Below are 19,670 nucleotides of genomic sequence, written 5' to 3'. Positions count from 1 at the left end.
AAAAATTCTCACTGACTCTGAATGCTCATACACGGGCGTGCGAAAAATACCCACGCCCGTGCGCCCGACCCACAGGGGCAGCCGCCTACCCCTGTGGCTTCTCTGGACATCCGAGAAAAATTGCTAAGTATTCCACACACCCGTGCAGAAATTCCACACGGGCGTGGACGTTCACATGCCCAACTCACAAGGGCACCCACACGCCCCTATATCTACTAGGGATGAAGAGGACTCCACTGCAGAGTTTCACACAGGCGTGCGGAAATTACCCATGCCCATGCACTTGTTACAAGGTCGCCCACTGGGGCGAGTTCACGCCCCTGTGTGCTATCAGGATAATTAGCCAAACTCTGCACGAATTCACACGCGCGTGCGGAAATTACCCACGGGCGTGCGATATTCGCATGGTCATTCACAGGACCAGGTGCATGCCCTTGTGCCTTCTCTGGATGAGCTCGAAATACAAATACACGGGTGTGTGGAAAAACCTGCCTCCTAGCTTTGTCTAACGCTCGTGGTGTGTTACTCACTCACAAGGTTATCAACAAGAACTCTCAACCCTAGAGTCACCGTAGAGGAATTGTTCATACAATCAAGCATTCAATGTTGGAACTCATAACAAACATAAATTAATTGAAAGCATAATAGAGAGATTCAATGAAACAAATACATCCTAGGGTTCACAAATACCCAAGTACCCACTAGGTGTTTAGCTCTCCATGGAGCTAAGTACAATCAAAGAAATAGAATGTAAAAGCAATGAATCCATAGAGAAACCCCCTCGATAGTCGTGTCGATGGTCTTGTGGAAAGTCCTCTACTTGTCGTCTAAAGATTCCCTTGTTCGGTATAGGATACGCCTCAATGGAAGCTCCCCTACCAACCTTCTTCCTAAGGAATGATGATGTCAGAGCCATAGAACCTCTCCAAAACCTTAGCCAATACCTCTCAAAATCCTAGCCGAAACCCTCTCTCAATTTGGGGAAAAGATGGAGAAAATAATGCTAAAATCGGGGCTGAATCGGCTTTAAATAGGGCTGGAATCGAGCGACCACACGGGCTTGTGGATTTTACACACGCCCATGTGGAATTTCCACATGGCCGTGTATAATTTCCACACGGCAGTGTGGATTCTCTGAATTCCTGTTTTCTCGGCCGGCTGTGAACAGTGTTGCTACACTACTTTCGATACAGTGTTCTGCTATAGTACCTAGCCTAAAATACTTCCTGAGTCCATACTTTCATCAAGGTGACGCAAACAGGCACACGTTCACGTCGTGGATCGCTTTGCTTCTGTAATGACGGACAAGTTGGTGGAGATCTTGTTCTGTGTGCATAAGTCGGAATGCTTGAGTGTGACTGCCCTTGTGCCCCTTCAAGTGGTTGTGATAACTCAAATACGAGGAAATTGGCACACACTCTAGCTTCTCACACCCGACCTATGTCTTCGCGTTTGAACCTTAGCAAGATTTCCTCCAAAATTGGTGTATTATGATTCACATTGGTTTGTTTCCTTCATACACAGCCTCACAACCCTACCTGCACGAAATTAACATAAAAGCACACATATTAGTGTAAAATCCCGAGAAAAGTAATGCTCAACATAAGGAAAGAATGCTTCGCATTCATATCACACAAGCACTTATTAGGGATTTCAGTTAGCTCTTGGTCATAAGACAAGTTGGATGGCTTATTTTTTATCTTGCAGTTGTTAAATCAGTGTTGTTATTGAAAATTGAGACACTCAATTGTGGATTGAAGGCTGGTTGTTCAAAGCTGGCTCGCCCTTCCCTTATAGCTTATCTGGCCTTATGCACTCCACTCGCTATTGGCTCGTTGCACTAACGACTCCATCCGCTGGGTCTGCTATTTTTACCAATGTTTTGGAAACTATGAGGAGTTAGAGGCTACCAAGATTCCACGCAGGAAGGGCTCAACAAGCTCAGGGCCCTAGGAGTCACAATAGTGGATACCAAGAGAAAAAAAGAATGGAAAACTCTTATTAATTAGGGATAGCATTATTATATACCAGGCAAAAGACAAAGGCTTTATTGCTACTATTGGGTGTAGTATGAAATTGGTATGAAATTAGTATGAAATTGGCAAGCTTGATAACATCCTATGAACTAAACTCCATTGCATCCCTTATCATAGTTGGCCAGTCCAGTAAGTAGTAACCCATTCGTTTAATGCAAAAGTGCAACTTTGGACCGGGTTGATGGGCTCCGCAAGTACCACTATGCATATCGTGTTGAACTTGTTCAGCTTCTTTGTCTGATAAACATGATGCCGCCATAAGATTTCCTATACAATGTCTTTGTCTTAACATCGTAATGAAACCTAGGGGCCCTTCGTCGGACACTTTCTCTTTCTTTTGGATCTTCAGGTTGGATCAAAACAAAAATAGGATGTAGTCGATGAATGAATCACACTAATCACCAACTATAACCTCATTCACCGTCAATCGATTTGTCCTAACTTGGTGTTGTGGTGCATGTTTAGTGGTGGCAGAATCTTTTTTTCACAAAGTACCACGTTCAGGCTTTCTCTGTCTGGGAGGGACATTGAGGCTACTAGGCCTGCTAATACATCTGCTCGGGCATTTCGTCCGTGAGGAATATGTTCGATGTTGAAATATCTGAAGTTCCTTGCGAGGCGACGAGTTATGGTAAGGGAGGATATTTGTTTCTTAACTGCATACTTGCCGTTCATCTGGGTTATGATGACCGTAAACCTCAAGATGATCGATTTCGATTTTGTGAGCCATCTCCATACCCATAACGCCTTATATTCGGCTACGTTGTTGGAGCATGACTCAGTTAATGAGAAGGAGTGGGGTATCATGTGCCCTTCCGGGGTTATGAATATAATAATACCGACCCTAGAAGTCAACTCCTCATTGGAATTGGTACGTGTTGCACCGTCAAAGTACATTTTCCATCTATCACGGGGATGTCCAGGAAAAGTCAAAATGTGGAAGACTGGTTCATCTAGGAGATCATCATTAAGATTAGAATCCGGAACGGATGTGCGGTAAGGAAATCTGCTAGCGCTTGTCCTTTTACAGCTTTTTGTGGCACATACGCCTTATGTAATTAAAATTGGGACAGACAATAGAATCGGCCACTTGGCAAGTCTCACGTAAGTGATCTTGCCTTAGCGACTAAGATCTTTAGTGGGTTTACCTGAGAGATTAGATTAGGTAAACCATATCCGCCAACAAGTAGTTCTGGACGGCGAACATGAGGGCAAAGCATTCTTTCTCAACAGGAAGATATCGATGCTCAGCACCGACCATCATCTGGCTAAGATAGTCTAACGTAACCTCTTAACCTTCGTCATTCTTTTGCATGATCATCGCTCCCAGAGAGTGATCCAATGCTCATGTATATAGAATGAAGGGTCGTACGTGAACCTATGCAGAATTTCATATTAAAAAAAAATTTCAACCAAAGAAATAAGGGTTGATGAGATGGGAAGTCACTGGATAGAGAGACCCCAACAAAGGATTCTAAGCATGGTAGGGAAAGGAATATTGGATCACCTAGCCACCCCCTTTACTCAACTAGAACATTGACTAAACGAAAAGTACTTTACTTTAAAGAAAGGGTGGAAGAGTGCTAAGATGTCATTCGTCTTCCTTCCCCCTTGGCGAACCTAACCAATCGTGGGAGTTAGTTCTTTTCCACACTGCGTCCACATATGTATGGGACATGACACGCGTCTGAATATGCATGTAAACCACAAGTGCACGGGTGTCGAAGTAATAATTACCCCGGTGAGTGGGTAGTCGAATCCACAGGGAACAGGGATACTAGTACTAACTTATTCTCTGCTTTCTAACCTAATGATAAATGGAAAGCTGTGGAGATCTAATGTGCGAAGAAATGAATACGAGAGACAAATATGCAAGGGTTAAATGGATGGAGATCTCAATCAGTAAAAGTGGAGTATTCGGGCAATGCTCCCCCTAGGATTCAGGTATTAGGTACCGAATAAGCAAAGTGTTTCTATGTTGAGTATGTTAAGTCGTGGAAATCCAATTATAATTAGATCTAGCCTCCCGATCACCGATACTAGTCCCCTACGAGGTCCCGGTGGAGAAATCGCTCAATCTCAACACATCACACCACATATGACTGCAAAGCACTATAGGGATTCCAAGAGTTATATCCGATTCCTAAAGATTGATCCAACCCTAATTCCCAGTGAAGGATCCTAACCCCCTACAAGGTCCCGGTGGAGAAATCTCTCAATCTCATGCCTCACACCAAATATGGTTGCATGGAGCTTAAGGAACGGAGATAGAATACACTCAATCGGAAAGGAGAGGGGACACTCCACTATGTCATGACTCACCTTCTCAACCCTCTTTAACCTTGAAGTTCTAACTCTAATGGAGACCTCTCTCACATCAAAGTAACAAATCATACAAATCCAATCAACTACAAGGATTAATTAAACAAGCAAGCAATGAGAATACAAGATTAAAACTTAATCAAACTCGGATTAAATAGAAACACTAAGCAAATCCACAAAAGATGAGAATCCTAGGGTTCACAAGCCCAAATACCCTCCAGGGTTTTAGCTCTCCATGGAGCAACATACAAAACACACCATCAATGAATGAAAGTACATTAAAACCATAGAAATAAACCCCCTTATATATGAACTGATGGCCTTGATGGAGAGCTTCGATGTCTTGAAAGACCCACTCCGAAGCTAGGTTCACCGGTGTCTTCCTTGATGCTATGACGGAGGAGGAATCGATCAAAGTTGGTGACGAAGCGCCTCCATGGCCGCAAAGGCCTCCTCTACAAACCCTAACCGTCTCACCCATCAAGAGCCGCACAAAAGATCAGAAAGAATAGGGCAGAACGGCTATTTATAGGCCTTAGATTGCGCCTGTCACGTGCCCTCACGCGCCCGTGTGGATTTTCCACGCGGCCGCGTGGGCTGCAGAAATTTTCACACGGGCGCGTGGAATTTCCACGCGGGCGCGTCAACAGTAATTTTGCTACATTACTTTTCACAAAACGCGGTCCAATCACTCTTCTCTTTAGGCCACACGTCCGGGCACACGTCCATGTGGTAGGCTATAAAACTTTTCTTCATCGACGTATCTTTGAGAGGTCTTGCAATCTTCACAAAGAGAAGGAACATGAAGATGTGGCTGCCTTTTTGCCCTTCCAACTAGTGAATTGACTTGAATCTTCTTGGAAGTTGGCACACATCTCCACGTTTATGAACTCTTCTCATGTCTTGGTCCTTGAATTGAACAAGAACTCCCAACATTATGTCTTTATATCTTTGCTTCCTTTTTACTCTTCAAGGCATTCACAACCTATATGCATAAAAGAACACCAAATACACAATATGAGACATAAACCATGGTAAAAATGATGCTCAATGCATGTAAAACATATATAAAAATATGTCTACTCAAGCATTTATCAGGACTCGACTTCAAGGAGACGTCTTCGGTGATCCCTCGTCCAGGGAGAAGAAATGGCAGCCTCCCGACTGAAACTTTGGACTGGATTGCCTGCCTAACATTGTGCTTATTGAACAAAGAAAGTGGTGGGAGGGACAGATTAATGTAAGCTCAGCCACCGGGCTTTGTTGATTCACAAGATCCAAAGTCTTTCACTTTTAGAGGGCTCTCTATGGACTCAAACAGGCCTCGCAAGATGTTATTTGTAACAAGTAGTTTTGTTGGTTTGTTAATTGGTCACTTTTTATTCATGAAATGACTTGGACTTTTACTTTATAGAGACATGCTAGAAAGATAGCCCTGGTTACGATCTTATCTCCCTAATTGGCAATTGGGAAGACTTATAGAAGATAAAAAAGAAAAGACTTAAGTGTTTCGTCCTTTTGCTCAACAAACATGATTGAACTGGATTACTTTCTTTCACTCCATCCACAACTACTTTTTTGTTTTTGCTAAAGCCTTTAAGTCCATATTCACTTTGTTTATTTTGGACTCGATTTTCTCATTTCTGTTGTCGAAGAGCATTTTATCACCTTTCCCGAGCCTCTAACCTTACAACAACTACACTACCGAACCAGCCCAGCTGATAAAAGGTTGAATTCTGCAGGGATGCAGGTACAAAATGCCGATCAAAGATGTTAAAGGAAGCCTAATTAAAGCGGGCAAACAAGAAGATCTGACTGAGTTGATGATGGACCAGATCTCGAAAGCTGAGAGGCTTTCATAAAGATGTTTGAGAAAAGGAGGGTCGAGAGAGGCTTATTGCATGATCCACCCGCTAAGTTAATAAATGCTGCATAAGCGAGTAGGAGGCCGGCTCCTACCCCGGAAAAGGGTGCAAACCCATGATGGAACATATGCTAAGGCCTTTGGTGGGTAAAGATAGAAGTCAATGGAGAACTTCAAAATCCTTTGATTTGTTCGTACCATACACTAATTCCCTAATCACTTACTTCTTAAAGTAAGGATAAGACAAATAAAAGAAAGACTTTTTTATATTTTTATAACAATATATATATAGCACTTGTACGTCCCAGCAGCATGGCAATGCGGAGGTGCCCTAGATGGGGTTCTAAGATACCCAGGGAAATGGTCGATTTCCCACCATCCTTTTTCTCGGGCATATCGAGAGGTTGGTGTAGTACAAGAATGAGAAAGCCGTAGCACACCCCTACCTATAAACCTATAAGAAGTAAGCTACACTCATCACGTTTTTTGTTGTCAATGAAATTCTTCCTATGTTTCTTGCATCATAGGTAAGGCAAAGCGCTTTCTTTTAAAGAAGCATCTAGTTCCATCTTTCTTTTGTTAGTTAACCCACCTTTTTCTAATAAGGATTTTAGTAATTCGGGATCTATACTACTTGGAATGGCTCTCTCATATTGAGAAATTCTGTCTAGTGGCATTCGATCACGGAATCCCTTGATGACTTCATAAATCACTATAATTTGTTTTTTTCAATTGGAAGTGGTGAATATTGTTGTTATTTGGGCACTTCGTCACGCCCTTTGCAGCTCTATTGAGTAATGCCTAAGTCACAGCATCAAGGTCTGACCGAAATTCAGCGAAGGCGGCAACTTCGCAATATTGTGCCAATTCTAGTTTTGAACTATCACGGACTTGTTTCATAGCTCTAAACCGAGCGCAGATCCCAACGCGACTGATAGATAAGCCAACGTTAATAGCTGGTCTAATTTCGTGATAAAAGAGCTCTGTTTCCAAACAGATTTGTCCATCTGTAATGGGGATCACATTGGTGGGGATATAGGCCGATACATCTCCAGCTTATGTTTCAATGATGGGTAACGCAATGACCTACCCTGCACTGTCCAGTCCGGGTCCGATCGCTTTAGTCGCTCTTTTCTAAGAGATGGGAATGTAAATAGAAAACATCCCCTAGGAAAGTCTCACGACCTGGTGGTCGGCGTAACAATAATGATATTTGTCGATATGCCACCACCGGTTTACTAAGATCATCATATATTATTAATGCGTGCATTCCATTATCACGGAAATATTCCCCCATGGCACACCCAGAATATGGGGCTAGAAATTGCAGGAGGCAGGGATCCGAGCGTTGGTCGCTACAAGAATGGAATATTTCAAAGCATTCGCTTCTGGAAGAATTTGAACTAATTGTGCCATAGTCGAGCGTTTCTGTCTAATCGCTACATAGACACAATACAATGTCTCACTCTGAGAGGTGCCCTTTGAGTTCATTTGCTTTTGGTTTAATATAGTATCGATAGCTATAGCTATTTTTCCAGTTTGTCTGTCCCCGATTATAACTTCTTGTTGATCACGGCCTATAGGAACCAGGCTATCCACTACTTTTAAGCCTGTTTGCATAGGTTCATGCACAGATTTATGTTCAATAATCCCTGGGGCTTTTACTTCGACACGTCTTAATTCGTGATCGCTTAGAGCCCCTCTTCCATCAATAGGTACTCCCAATGCGTTGACCACATGGCCTAACATGGCATTTCCAGCAGGAACATCCATAATAGATCTAGTGCGTTTGACAAGATCTTGTTCTTTAATAGCGGTATCACTACCAAAGACAACAATACCTACCACTGGCAAATTCCACCATTTCTCCAGCTTGAATCTCGTTCAATCCATAAACACGTGCAATCCCATCTCCAATTGAGACCACTTGACCGATCTCATCCACTTGAAAATTCATGTAATAGTTGGTCATTCTACTTCCTAATAGAGTCATGAGTTCCGCAGCTCTGGGAGATAATTCCATACTTGAACAAAGAAAGACGATGATAGAGTCAAGGGAGAAATCCTCTTTACTAGTTTATTAAATATAATAATAATTAATTTCAGAGGCGAGTAAGTGACCTCTTTGCATATATTAAGCATATAGCTAAGGCTCTTTAAAAATTGGAAGAATAGCACTTTCTTTCTATCTATTTATGATAAAACGAGACCACCAATGCCACCTTGGCAACTCTGAAAAGTGAATTAAGGCTAGTGAAACGAAAGGGCCCTTAGAAAAAGGACCAAAGACTTCATTGCTCGATTCAGACTCTGCCTATGGGGAAGTGCTCACATCAACTAGAATTTGGATGGAGCTTCCCGATGGGTTAGAGTGTTTGTGAACCAGAAAGGGGAAAAACCCATTCTCCAAAGTAGTGAAGTGAGCTAGGACAATAAGATAATAGGTCTCATGGGACAAGCCAGCTATCAGGCAGTGAGTCAGAATCAATCCAGAAAGAGAGAATGAAGATGCATAAGTTCTTACCAGCCTCAAGCGGAAGGAATAGAGTTCTTTCTACTAATCGGATGACCACATTTCAGAAGCAAACATATCCACACATATGCTACATATAGGCATTTAAAGAACAAGTGTTTGGAATTCTCACTAGTGAACTAGCAGAGGACGCATCTTGAGAATAATAGAATCCCTCTCTTGAGTTACTGATCTCGAGTCAGTAATATGTCCATGCAAGCAATCCATGTACAATAGGCAAATTTGGGCAGTGGCAAACAAACGACGGACCAAGGAACCAAAGGTCTTTTATTCGAATTCAAAGCGTAGGCATTGTGGAACTCCCCATTTGATGTCAGCATCCAAATGATCCGGTCAGGCATTGGAGTAGGTGGCAATGAAATGAATGAAAGAATGCTTGGTAGGGGGAACGTTTGTCTTGCATCGAAGTCTGTTGTGGAGAGTGAGCGGAATGTAGCTACCTAGGCTCTTGGTGGCCTTGCTTCCTCTTTCTGATCTGATCTCGCTCTGTGGCGAATAAGTGTTCTGCTTATCTTGGCTTGCGAACCGTCTATAACTATATATACATAAGAAAAAAAATTTATATATATATTCTTGTTTTTTATTTTACCGCTTCGGGAAAGTGTATAACCTGCCCATGCTTATCTGCATTTCAAAAGAAAATGATTAGTGGGCTCTTTGGCCTTCTGTTTATTGATCTTTTCTTGCCTGCAAATCCCCTTCTTCCTTTAATGAAATAGATCGGTCTTCCGTACAAGATTCCCATCCTCACTTCTTATGTGGGTTGGTATAGCGCTTTTCTTCCTCTAGTTCGAGAGTTGCAGAGCAAGAAAGGTGCTTCCATTAGCATTAGTAGTTGTAGTTGGCACTCATCCCGCTCTTGCTTCCTCGAGCATCGATGCAGCAAGGAGTTCTTCAATTGAAGTATTTAAGTATGAGTGAAGTTCTTGTTCCTTTTTGTATCAAGTAGGGATCCTCTGTTTAGCTCATCGATCGCTTTCCAAATCAAGGTGTCTTAAGCCTCTATAAGAAATAGAAGGTGCCAAGCTTCATATATGAAGAAGAATGATCTTTCCTCCTAACAGACTTTCAGGTCTTTTCTGCATTCATGACTTTCAGAATTCGGTGATTGAGTGATTTCCCGACCGAGATTGAGCCAGCTTTCCATTAGTACATATCTTCTTTGAATGGCTTTGTGACAAGATCCCCTTGCTTATATCCCACAAGTGCACGGGCTTGTCGAAGTAATAATCCCCGGTGAGCAAGGTCAAATCCACAGGGAGTAGGGATTGAAAATACTTAATTTGATTCTTAGCTATGTGGAATATCAATAGTGATAAGTGTGAAATTGATTCAATTCTCAACAATAAAAAAACAAAAAAAGTGAAAAGAGCAAAAAGTAAGAAGAGGGTAAGGCAATCGATAAAGAATGGGGTACTCGGATAATGCTTCACCTAGGATGATCACTTCAAGTGCAAGAACTCTCTATTATGCTTCCTAATCAATGCAATGGTGAGTCGTGGAAATCCTTACATACATAGTCCCAAATCTAAGGTCAACTATGCCTAACTCTATACATGTCCCGGAGGAGAAATCGAACAATCTCAACACCTCACACTCGCATAGAGTTGCAATGAGCTCTAGGGATTCCAAGTGATAAATCTCTTCCTAAATATAGACCTACCCCTTTGGTCCAGAAGGAAGGTCCCTAGCAACAATTAAGCCCTAGATACTAAGATCCTCTCAACGCTTCACTCCATTGCACGCGCAACTAGGCCCCAGCGGAGGTTCATCCCTTAGACCATTCACTCCATTATGGCTGTAAAGAACTCAAGTAACGGCGGTAGAATCTATCATGTCAGATCGGAAAGGGGACGCTCCTGTACCTCTCGACTCACCCTCTCAACCCTCTCCAACCTAGCTTTGTCTAACGCTAGTGGTGTGTCACTCACTCACAAGGTTACCAACAAGAACTCTCAACCCTAGTGTCACTCTAGGGGAAATGTTCATACAATCAAGCATTCATGGTTGGAACTCACAATAAACATCAATTTATTGAAAGCATAATAAAGAAGTTCAATGAAACGAATACATCCTAGGGTTCACAATCATCCATGTACCCACTAGGGGTTTAGCTCTCCATGGAGCTTAGTACAATCAAAGAAATCGAATGTAAAAGCAATGAATCCATAAAGAAACCCCCTCGATGATCGTGTCGATGGTCTTGTGGAGAGTCCTCTACTCGTCTTCCAAAGATTCCTTCGTCCGGTATAGGATACGCCTCGATCGAAGCTCCCCTACCAACCTTCTTCCTAATGGAATCACGATGTCGGAGCCGTACAACTTCCCCAAAACCATGGCCAATACCCCTCGAAACCCTAGTCGAAGTCCTCTCACAAGTTGGGGAAAAGATAGAGAAAAGAATACCAAAATCGGGACTGAATCGGCTTTAAATAGGGCTGGAATCGGGCAACTCCATGGGCGTGGATGATACACGCGCCCATGCGGAATTTCCACACGGGCGTGGATAATTTTCACACACCCGTGTGGATTCTTTGTCTCTCTGACTTCTCGACCGGCTGTGAACAGTGTTGCTACAGTCATTGCTCCAGTGCTCTGGTATAGTCTTCGACCTGATTAACTTCCCGATTCCATACTTTCATCGGGGTAACGCAAACGGGCACACGTTCACATTGTGAATCACTTGCTTCTTCAATGATGTACATGTTGGCGGGGCTCTTGTTCTTATATGCATAAGTCGGAATGCTCGAGCGTGGCGCCTTTTGTGCCCCTCCAAATAGATGTGCTCACTCGAATGCGAGGAGGTTGGCACACACTCTAGCATCTCACACCGACCCTATGTCTTCGCATTTTGAACCTTAACAAGATCTCCTCCAAAAATAGGTGCATTATGATCCACATTGGCCTATTTCCTTCATACTCGGCCTCACAACCCTACCTGCGTAAAAGTAACATAAAAACACACATATTAATGTAAAAACCCGAGGAAAGTAATGCTCAACATAAGGAATGAACGCTTCGCATTCATATCGTACAAGCACTTATCACTTTGCAAGAGCTATGCTTTTTAGAAAGGTTTGATCTCGCCTCGCTGGAATTGTTGAAAAAACTATCTGAATTGGCGCAAGTGTGTCCACACCTACTAACTTAACTTGACAAGCAATCCATTCTCCCGAACAAACACACCCCTACACACACCTAGTAGCACCCCTTCCTGTATATCCATATAAGACCCGAGTAGGCGGGTCGAGGTCCTACGAGGTACCCACTACTCGGAGTACCGTCCCGCCAAAAAGAGATGTGTGGTTCGGAGGTTTGGCCAGAAATGCTATGCTTACGCACAAGACTACCCCTCTTCCCGAAAGCTTCACAGAGATGACTTTACACTTTATTTACGATGACGGAGGACCACCCGTGGGGGGTTTACTGCACAAGGCCCCTACAGAGGAAAAGCTTTATCCCAGCAAATAGAAGATGCCCAGCTCCGCACAACATTAGGATTGGCACGCTTTCGGGAAGAACATAGAATAGTAGAGGATCCAGCATGCAGGACACGGCGATCATTAGAAATTCACGAATTAGAGATGCTGTAATATACTCTTTCCCATAACTTCTCATACCAGACCAACCCACTGAAATGCAAATAGAAATCAGAAATGTGGTCAATATCACGAAGAATAATGAAAGACCATCTATACCGATATACAAATGGATGTTTCATAAGGAAGCCATCGAAGGCTTTCCACAAATTGAGATTTGGCCGTAGAAGGATCGAATAATATCCGAGGAACAGGGGGATACAAAAAAAGTAATAAGAGAAGCGCACATACCAATCAATCATATCGGTCATCTTCTTGAATTTGGAATGAAAAGAAGAGTAATGCTTCCTAGCACGGGACACGGAATAGGACCACTTAGATCGGAATAGCATTCATAGAAATGTTCTAACATAGAGTAGAATCGATCATTGAAAAGATTAGTTAACAAGAGTCAAAAGATGCGGTGCCTAATTACTATACAAATAATAGGGGTCTATCTGTGTAAGTAAGCTGAACACCGTGATTGATGAGTGGGTTACGTGTACCTCTCGCCCAGTGGGAAGTCATGAGGCTAGTCCTCCCCTGACTGAAGAAGTAGTGGGACCCCCTTCCCACCCACATATGCGCCTTTATTTAGATTCTCAATATTATACTTTATCTGGATAATCTTTTTAAAGCAAAAAGCAATTCGTCGATTTCAATCCAAGGTGCACCTTATATTTTTTTCAGGTAGGTTTTTTACGCCTATTCAGCTGGGTGGGTGGGGTAGGAAGGACAGCAAGTGCGTATGAATGAAGATAAGCATCTACTCCATCAATCTCTTCTTAATTAAGGCCCTTAATCAGTCACATCATTCCGCATTGAATGAACCCGTCAATGCATTATCAGAAAGACCCGAAGAAGACTACGAGCTGGTCTTGTCAAATAAATCACTTTTGAAAGAGATAGCTTCTTACTACTTGCTACTCTTACCTAATAACAAAGATAGGAAACAACCTTCTGCCCATAGGTAATAGGTATCTGTTTCGGTCTAGGAAAGCATCTTCGCTCCCCAGTCGCCTCGGGCGTACATACCGGCCAAGCTCCCGGGTCACGTGTAGGAGCAACCATTTGATTTGACACAAGCAACCAGTGCAAATATCAGTCGGAATGCCAATCGTGCTAATCTGGGGGAATTCCCGTTAACGGCATATCTCCTGACCGCTTTCGGTTCTATGGTCTGTCACTCCTCCCATCTCCGAAGCAAATTTTTGACTGGGCCTAGGGTATCTATCAATAAGAAGAATCCGCTTTTCATGTAACTTTGCTTGTGAATCTGCCTCTCTATAGAGCAAGCATCTGTTACGTACGAATAGAAGCATTGGCTCACCCTTCTCCTGGCATTATTGCCAAAACCACTTTTTCATTTTCTTGTTTTGACGGCTCTGGTGATATTTTTCAAAAAAAAAGAAAAAAAAAGGATGGCGCCATTGCTAGAAAAAGAGCGGAAAGTGTAGCGCTCGTTTGAGCACTTATACTACGACTTTTGTTAGAATGGCCGGTCACTCTTGATTTTCATCTTCTTTCTCGTTATAGAGTTCTTAGAAAATGAGTAAAATAGTCGATCCAGCTGCGTCTTTTTTTAACTTTTTTCTTTCTTTTTCTTTGTGTTTTCTTCCAACAAGAAAGGGATGTCACTTTTTAGATAAGAACTTAACTTGAGGAATTCTTTTCATTCTCTTGTCTTGCATTTTCGCAAGTGCAATAGGTATGTCTTCTCCTACTAGCAAGGGCTAATCATAGGGTCAATGGTGCCTATCTAGTCCATCCCTTCATGGAGTTAGGATGTGTGATGGGTCCTTTCCGATGGAATGCCCTCGGCCGCATTTCAGAATCAAAGAGTCATGGTGCTTTAGTTGTAGGTTAGTAGGGTGAATTTGGACTGCATCAGATGGTAAGATTAAAAAGGTCTAACCCCCTCTTCCCCGGAACACCATCTGAAAGAGTGAAGTCAAGTTCTCTCTTGCCCTCTTTAACGATTTTCATCCTTACGTTACGAGAAATGGATCGATTATATCGATCGACGGAAGTGTGGAGGACCTCCTTGAGATGGGGAGGTGGTTTTACCAATTAATTATTGGAATTCGCTCCTTATAGGCCATAGCAAGAGATATAGAATTGGCTTCTGACTTAGTAAGCAGAATGTCATCCGTATCAAGTGAACAACAGGATCCCTTGGTTGTTGAAGAACTTGAGCATCTCAATGGAATGATTGAGCATTACGGAGTTATGGACAAACAAAATCTCCTATAGAAAGCCTGTCCTTAACAGGATGGTACTGACTTTCATCCTATAAATAACATGTGCTTCCACAGAACACCCTTTAACTGGTTTTGACTTGTTGTCTACTTTCAGGAAATAAGGAGCGGAGAGCGTGAGTTCTTTTTTATTTGCCATGCTTTTTTTCTAGTACAGTAAGTCTTGCTTCCTTCTCTTTGAAGGGTATCAGGAGAGTAGGTAAGCATCAATACCGAAATTATGCTTCTCCAGTGGAAGCTGTGGATTCGATCGCAGGTATCTATACAAGCTCCGGCCGAAAGGAAGATGTATGCATCTGCCCTGCCCGGGCACCCAAGCTTCGGGACAACCAGTCAATGATACCTCTACCAAGATGTAAGCGACAAGTGGTTCCCGACTACAAAGGGTATCGCTACTAAACAGTACTCAAAGTCATCCAATCGTCCCTGCTATTCCTTAAAGGAATATAGTCAAGGGGCGCCACGAGGGGAGCCCTCCAGCCATTATGGATCCCTCCCTCCTTGGTTTGCTTTGTTGTTGACAGAAGAAAAAGGTGTGGAAATCATTTTTGTCAGAACGTAACCGGCAGAAGTTCCTATCGGTGAATCCGGTTGAAAAGATGGATCGTTTTTCCTTGCTGCCAAAAGGTCGCCCATACCATCAATTTTTGCAACCAAAAGAAGAGCTAGCTTCTATTTGTTCTTTGCTTGAACATACATCTAGAAGAAGCCACCTTCTATCTGGCCTCTGTACCAGTAGTGGAGTGGCTTGCAACTTTCAATCAGAAAAGGAAGATTGAGCAAGACAAGGGAGAAAGAAGTTGTCCCATCTTCTCTTCTCTCGTAACCCACCACCGGTCATATAGTGCACGGAGCCCACCACTGCATATGTAGAAAAAGAGGGAGCGGGGAAGGAAGAACAACCATTTTACTTGGGCACATGGGGTGGTGGGTTTGGCTAGGTAACATAATGGAAATGTATCGGACTGCAAATCCTGGAATGACGGTTCGACCCCATCCTTGGCCTCGGGGTGTGGTTCGCTGCACGGAACTCTTAAGTCTTTTCTTTTTTATCTTTGTTAAGTCTTTCCAATTGCCAATTAGGGAGATAAGATCGTAACTAGGGCTATCATTCTAGCATGTCTTTATAAAGTGAAAGTCAAATTCATCCTTTGTTTTTTCCTTTCCATTTGCTCGGATCTCTTTCGATTCATCTATTTTTTTCCGGATCCGAATAATAAATACCAATCCAAGCCATTTCATGAATAAAAAGTGACCAATTAACCAACCAACAAAACTACTTGTTACAAATAAGATCTTGTTGTTGCATCGAAACATATAAATGTTGACTAATCTGATTAACGTTGAACTTGGTAAAATAAAATGGTTCAATAATTGAAAGATTAGATTATTCAAGAATACACATTGAATGTTGAGATTGCGGAGATTACGCATTGAGTTTCTGGTACTGGTATTTCTAATACTGTTAAAAGCTTTTTTTTGATTTTTTTCCAGAAGAAATGAAACAAAAGATATGGTAGAACTAAGACAGTCATTGTATGAGGTCTACCCAATGCTAGATGCAGAGGCGCATAATAGATCGATATGAACATCATGAGCTGTCCCGTAATAAAACCAGTTATTGTTGATACCTCCTTCTCGGTTCCTTCTTCCATAACCCGAGCTCGGAGAAGGAAGAGATAAGAGGGCCCTATGGAGAATGTGGTCAGAAATCCATAATAGAGTCCGACCACAACGACCGAATTTATTATCTTTATGCATAAGGATAATAGATTACCTAGTAGAAAAGATTTCAAAATCATCACAAACCTCCCTTTTTACTTTTCCATTACAATTTCTCGACTATTATATGATGCTTTCTTACTGCTCGACCAATTCACCAGCAACCGAAAAAGTCATGTCACTGTCAAGGCAAAATAGGAGCTTTCTAGACCTAGAAAGGACAGTCTACTACTACCATTCTCCACTGTAGAGCTGAGAGAAAGAATATATGTCAAGCCTAGACATTAGTTGTATCAGAATGGCCTCTTCAGGGAGAACACAATGATCTCCCAGGCTAGATCTTTCATGCATGATTGCGGAGGATCCTCTATGAGCTCTAACAGGCCATCACCACATGGAAAAGGGGTCTTGAAAAAGCTTCTTCGAAGGCAGTCTTTCTTTGAACTACTGAAACCAGATATTTATCAATTAGCAAATGAGGTGGGCATTCACAGAGGTAGTAGGCATGACTCATGTGTATATTTCTGCTTCATTCACCTCCTGAACACTTTGTATGAGTCTTAATCACATGAATGATAGCGGTAAGTGCATTGTGGAGAAGATTAAGATTAGACAATGAAGATTGAAGCCATTCATCCTTTTTAGAAAGAACGTTAATGATTTGATTTGAAATAAAAGTAGTTTTTAAGTAATCTCGGACCGGTCGAGTTAGTTTCATGCGTGACTCGGTTGTTTTAGAGTACTATAACCCGAGGAACGAGAGTTGAAGGTCAAGTCTCGGACCGCTTAAGAGTTTTTTTGACTTTACTTGTCATGTTTTTTTGGAAAGCTAGTAAATAACGCAAAAATTTGCCTTGAAAACCACCTTGACTCATCAAAAGAATGACCAGCAGGATGAAAAAGAGAATGGGCTTGAGCTTGAGACAAAGCTGCGGCTAATAGCTCAAGTGCTAGTGAAACTCGCTTTATAGGGGGGCTCGTAAAGCCTTTATAAGCCAAAGATGTAAGCCAAGGTCCAGGTCCAAGAGAAGAAAGATAGACTTTCTAAGACGCTTACCCGGAACTAGTGCTTTCCTATCCATAGATGGGGTCGAATAATGACTCCCAAAAAGCAGATGACGGGATAAAATGAAGTTCTCCTACTGAAGAGAAAGGGAAAGAGCAATGAAAGCTATGATGTGAGGTCAGACTGTCTGTCGAGCGCATACAATATAGATCAAAGTCGAATTCGGCTATAAAGAAAAAAGCCTTTGAACTATCATTCAGTGTCCACGGATCTTGGTACGCAGGATGATAGGGGGCCTTTACCGCTTCCTGATTTCCAAGGTCAGAATCATTAGCATGGGATCAAGCTGAGTTTCAAAATTCTGACTTGTAAGATGCAAATAAAACTCATGTTCTGATAGTCAAATCTTTAGCTTAGACAGTTGCCAAACCGATTTGCGCATGCTTCCTTTCAGGGCAAGGGATTGGGTGGCTAGGCTACTTCTCATAACCGATCGTGAATCATCTACCTCACCATACCAAGCCAAGGACTAGGGCTTTATCCAAACAAGGAGTCCCGCGGGGTAGAAGGGGGGCTTCCATAGAGTCTGATAGAGGGAAAGACCTATTTATTGGATATAATTAGACTATTTGAGTCATGCACTTAGGCTTCTGTCAAGAGAATCCCATGATTCCCTATATCCGCTGAATCCATTTCTTTCTCCGGAACAAAAAACAATAGAATAAGTTCCATTCTGAACACATTGAGGCACTTGAGAATACTGAGAAAGAAGCTAGCAAGGCTCGCCAAAAAAAAGCTTACTCTCTGTAGTGGGGTGGGTGGCTGTTTTCTCGCTATTTCCCTTTTATCGCTTAGCTCAATGTGCACAACTTACGTGACTATTTTTATTTGATATATATGACTTTGGAGGGAGCATCATAAGAGGTGCAAAAGCAACTCATTGGGAGCTCTGATTTTTAGATAGATCAAGCTATTCTAAGATTTGATCACCCTTGCCGTAGTGTGAAGTGAGAGCCCTAATATACTCTGATCGCTCACCAGCTAAAGGGCAGCCACCCAGCTTCACTTCAATAGTAGGCGATTTTTCCTTTACCCATGCTCTTATTCTCACTTAAGCCCACTTGTAAAATGAGATCACCTAGGCTTCATTTCAAACTGGAAGACATAAAGTATAATGAGATGATCTATCTGTGCGAGGTTAACAATCCATAGTAAGAATCCTCGAACACAGAAATGAGAGATAATAAGCTATGCTTTAATGGCCCATTTCTTATCTAGGTTTTGTTTTGAATCGACACCCAATCGGTAAAGACTACTTTATAAAAGCTACCATTAGGCATGAATGGAGGATTCCTAAAGGGGGATTTCTTTGTTTGTTTAGTGGATTCTCAACTTTATATGCTTTCTACCGCTCACCTTAAGCTTTCTTTCTTCGGACCTTAAACTTCTTTGGAAAGGCAGACCTTGTTGTTGCTTTTCTTTGTTTTCATTCCAGTCATTCGAGGCTAGGAATCTGTCCGATTCTCAAAAAAATGGGTTTTTTTGGATGGGAATGAAAAGAGGGGAGTCGGGTCAGCTGGATTCAGGATGGGATCGACTAATGAATATGGTTGTGATGGGTAGGATAAAACATGTTCTTCTCGGTCATCGTCAGCTGCAGCCTCATACTCATTGTAGTGATATGCGTTGGGCGCAAGGGAAGACCCCACTCTAACTCCCCTCATTACTTTAGCCAGACCGGGAGTGGAGTAACTTTTAATTTTGGATAGTGGCTCCAGACGAGGGATAAGGAGGAAAGATGCGCAACTAGGTAATATATAAGGTCGACCCAACCAAATCTATTCAATTCCACTCCGTGTGGACGGGAACATGTATCCCTCCCAACCAATAGTTGGAGCTGGGTAGAGAAAAAGAATAGAGTGTTAAGGGGACCACTAAGGTGAGGAAATCGGGAGGGACTGGATATGGATGGCTTGGTGCTGCGTCCTAGAAAGAGAGAATGAGGGAAAGCCATACCAACAACAACCATTGAAGCACCATTCTGTATGATTGTGATCACTTAGTAAGTATACTTTATTGGCTTGGCTAAAAGATATTTTATTTTAAATAAACAGTACACAGTTAGCCATGTCTGCCAGTTATGAGAATCTCCGAGGTCGACATTGTGTGCTTCACAAGCCAACTACTCTGACAAGGTGGCTCTGATACCAACTGTCACAGGTCATTAGTTTCCCCTTTACCCAGTCAGACCTGACCTCCGTCTTTCTCACCAACCCTTCCCTCGCGAGCACAAAATGGGACAGTAGAAAAAAAAGGAAAGAATTTACTACTTTAATAAAGACTTCACATCA

At 42.4% G+C, this 19,670-nt stretch overlaps 1 protein-coding gene and 2 pseudogenes across 1 annotated transcript; all 3 read right to left on the bottom strand.

Annotated features, from left to right (window-relative positions):
- Positions 1–6,701: 6,701 nt before the first annotated feature.
- On the bottom strand, positions 6,702–8,245 carry LOC120269297 (annotated as a pseudogene).
- A 3,933-nt stretch (positions 8,246–12,178) lies between these two features.
- LOC120268745 lies at positions 12,179–12,706 on the bottom strand (annotated as a pseudogene).
- Positions 12,707–15,704: 2,998 nt separating this feature from the next.
- On the bottom strand, positions 15,705–16,393 carry LOC120268530 (protein TIC 214-like). The gene is given in 2 exon segments (XM_039275889.1): positions 15,705–16,079; positions 16,082–16,393. Coding segments are annotated over 2 exon segments (687 nt in total).
- Between the last annotated feature and the right edge of the window lie 3,277 nt (positions 16,394–19,670).

This window comes from Dioscorea cayenensis, chromosome 9, assembly GCF_009730915.1.
Source record: "Dioscorea cayenensis subsp. rotundata cultivar TDr96_F1 chromosome 9, TDr96_F1_v2_PseudoChromosome.rev07_lg8_w22 25.fasta, whole genome shotgun sequence".
Lineage (NCBI taxonomy): Eukaryota > Viridiplantae > Streptophyta > Magnoliopsida > Dioscoreales > Dioscoreaceae > Dioscorea > Dioscorea cayenensis.
Note: the sequence above shows the minus strand (reverse complement) of the source record. Positions and strands in the feature narration are given on the sequence as shown.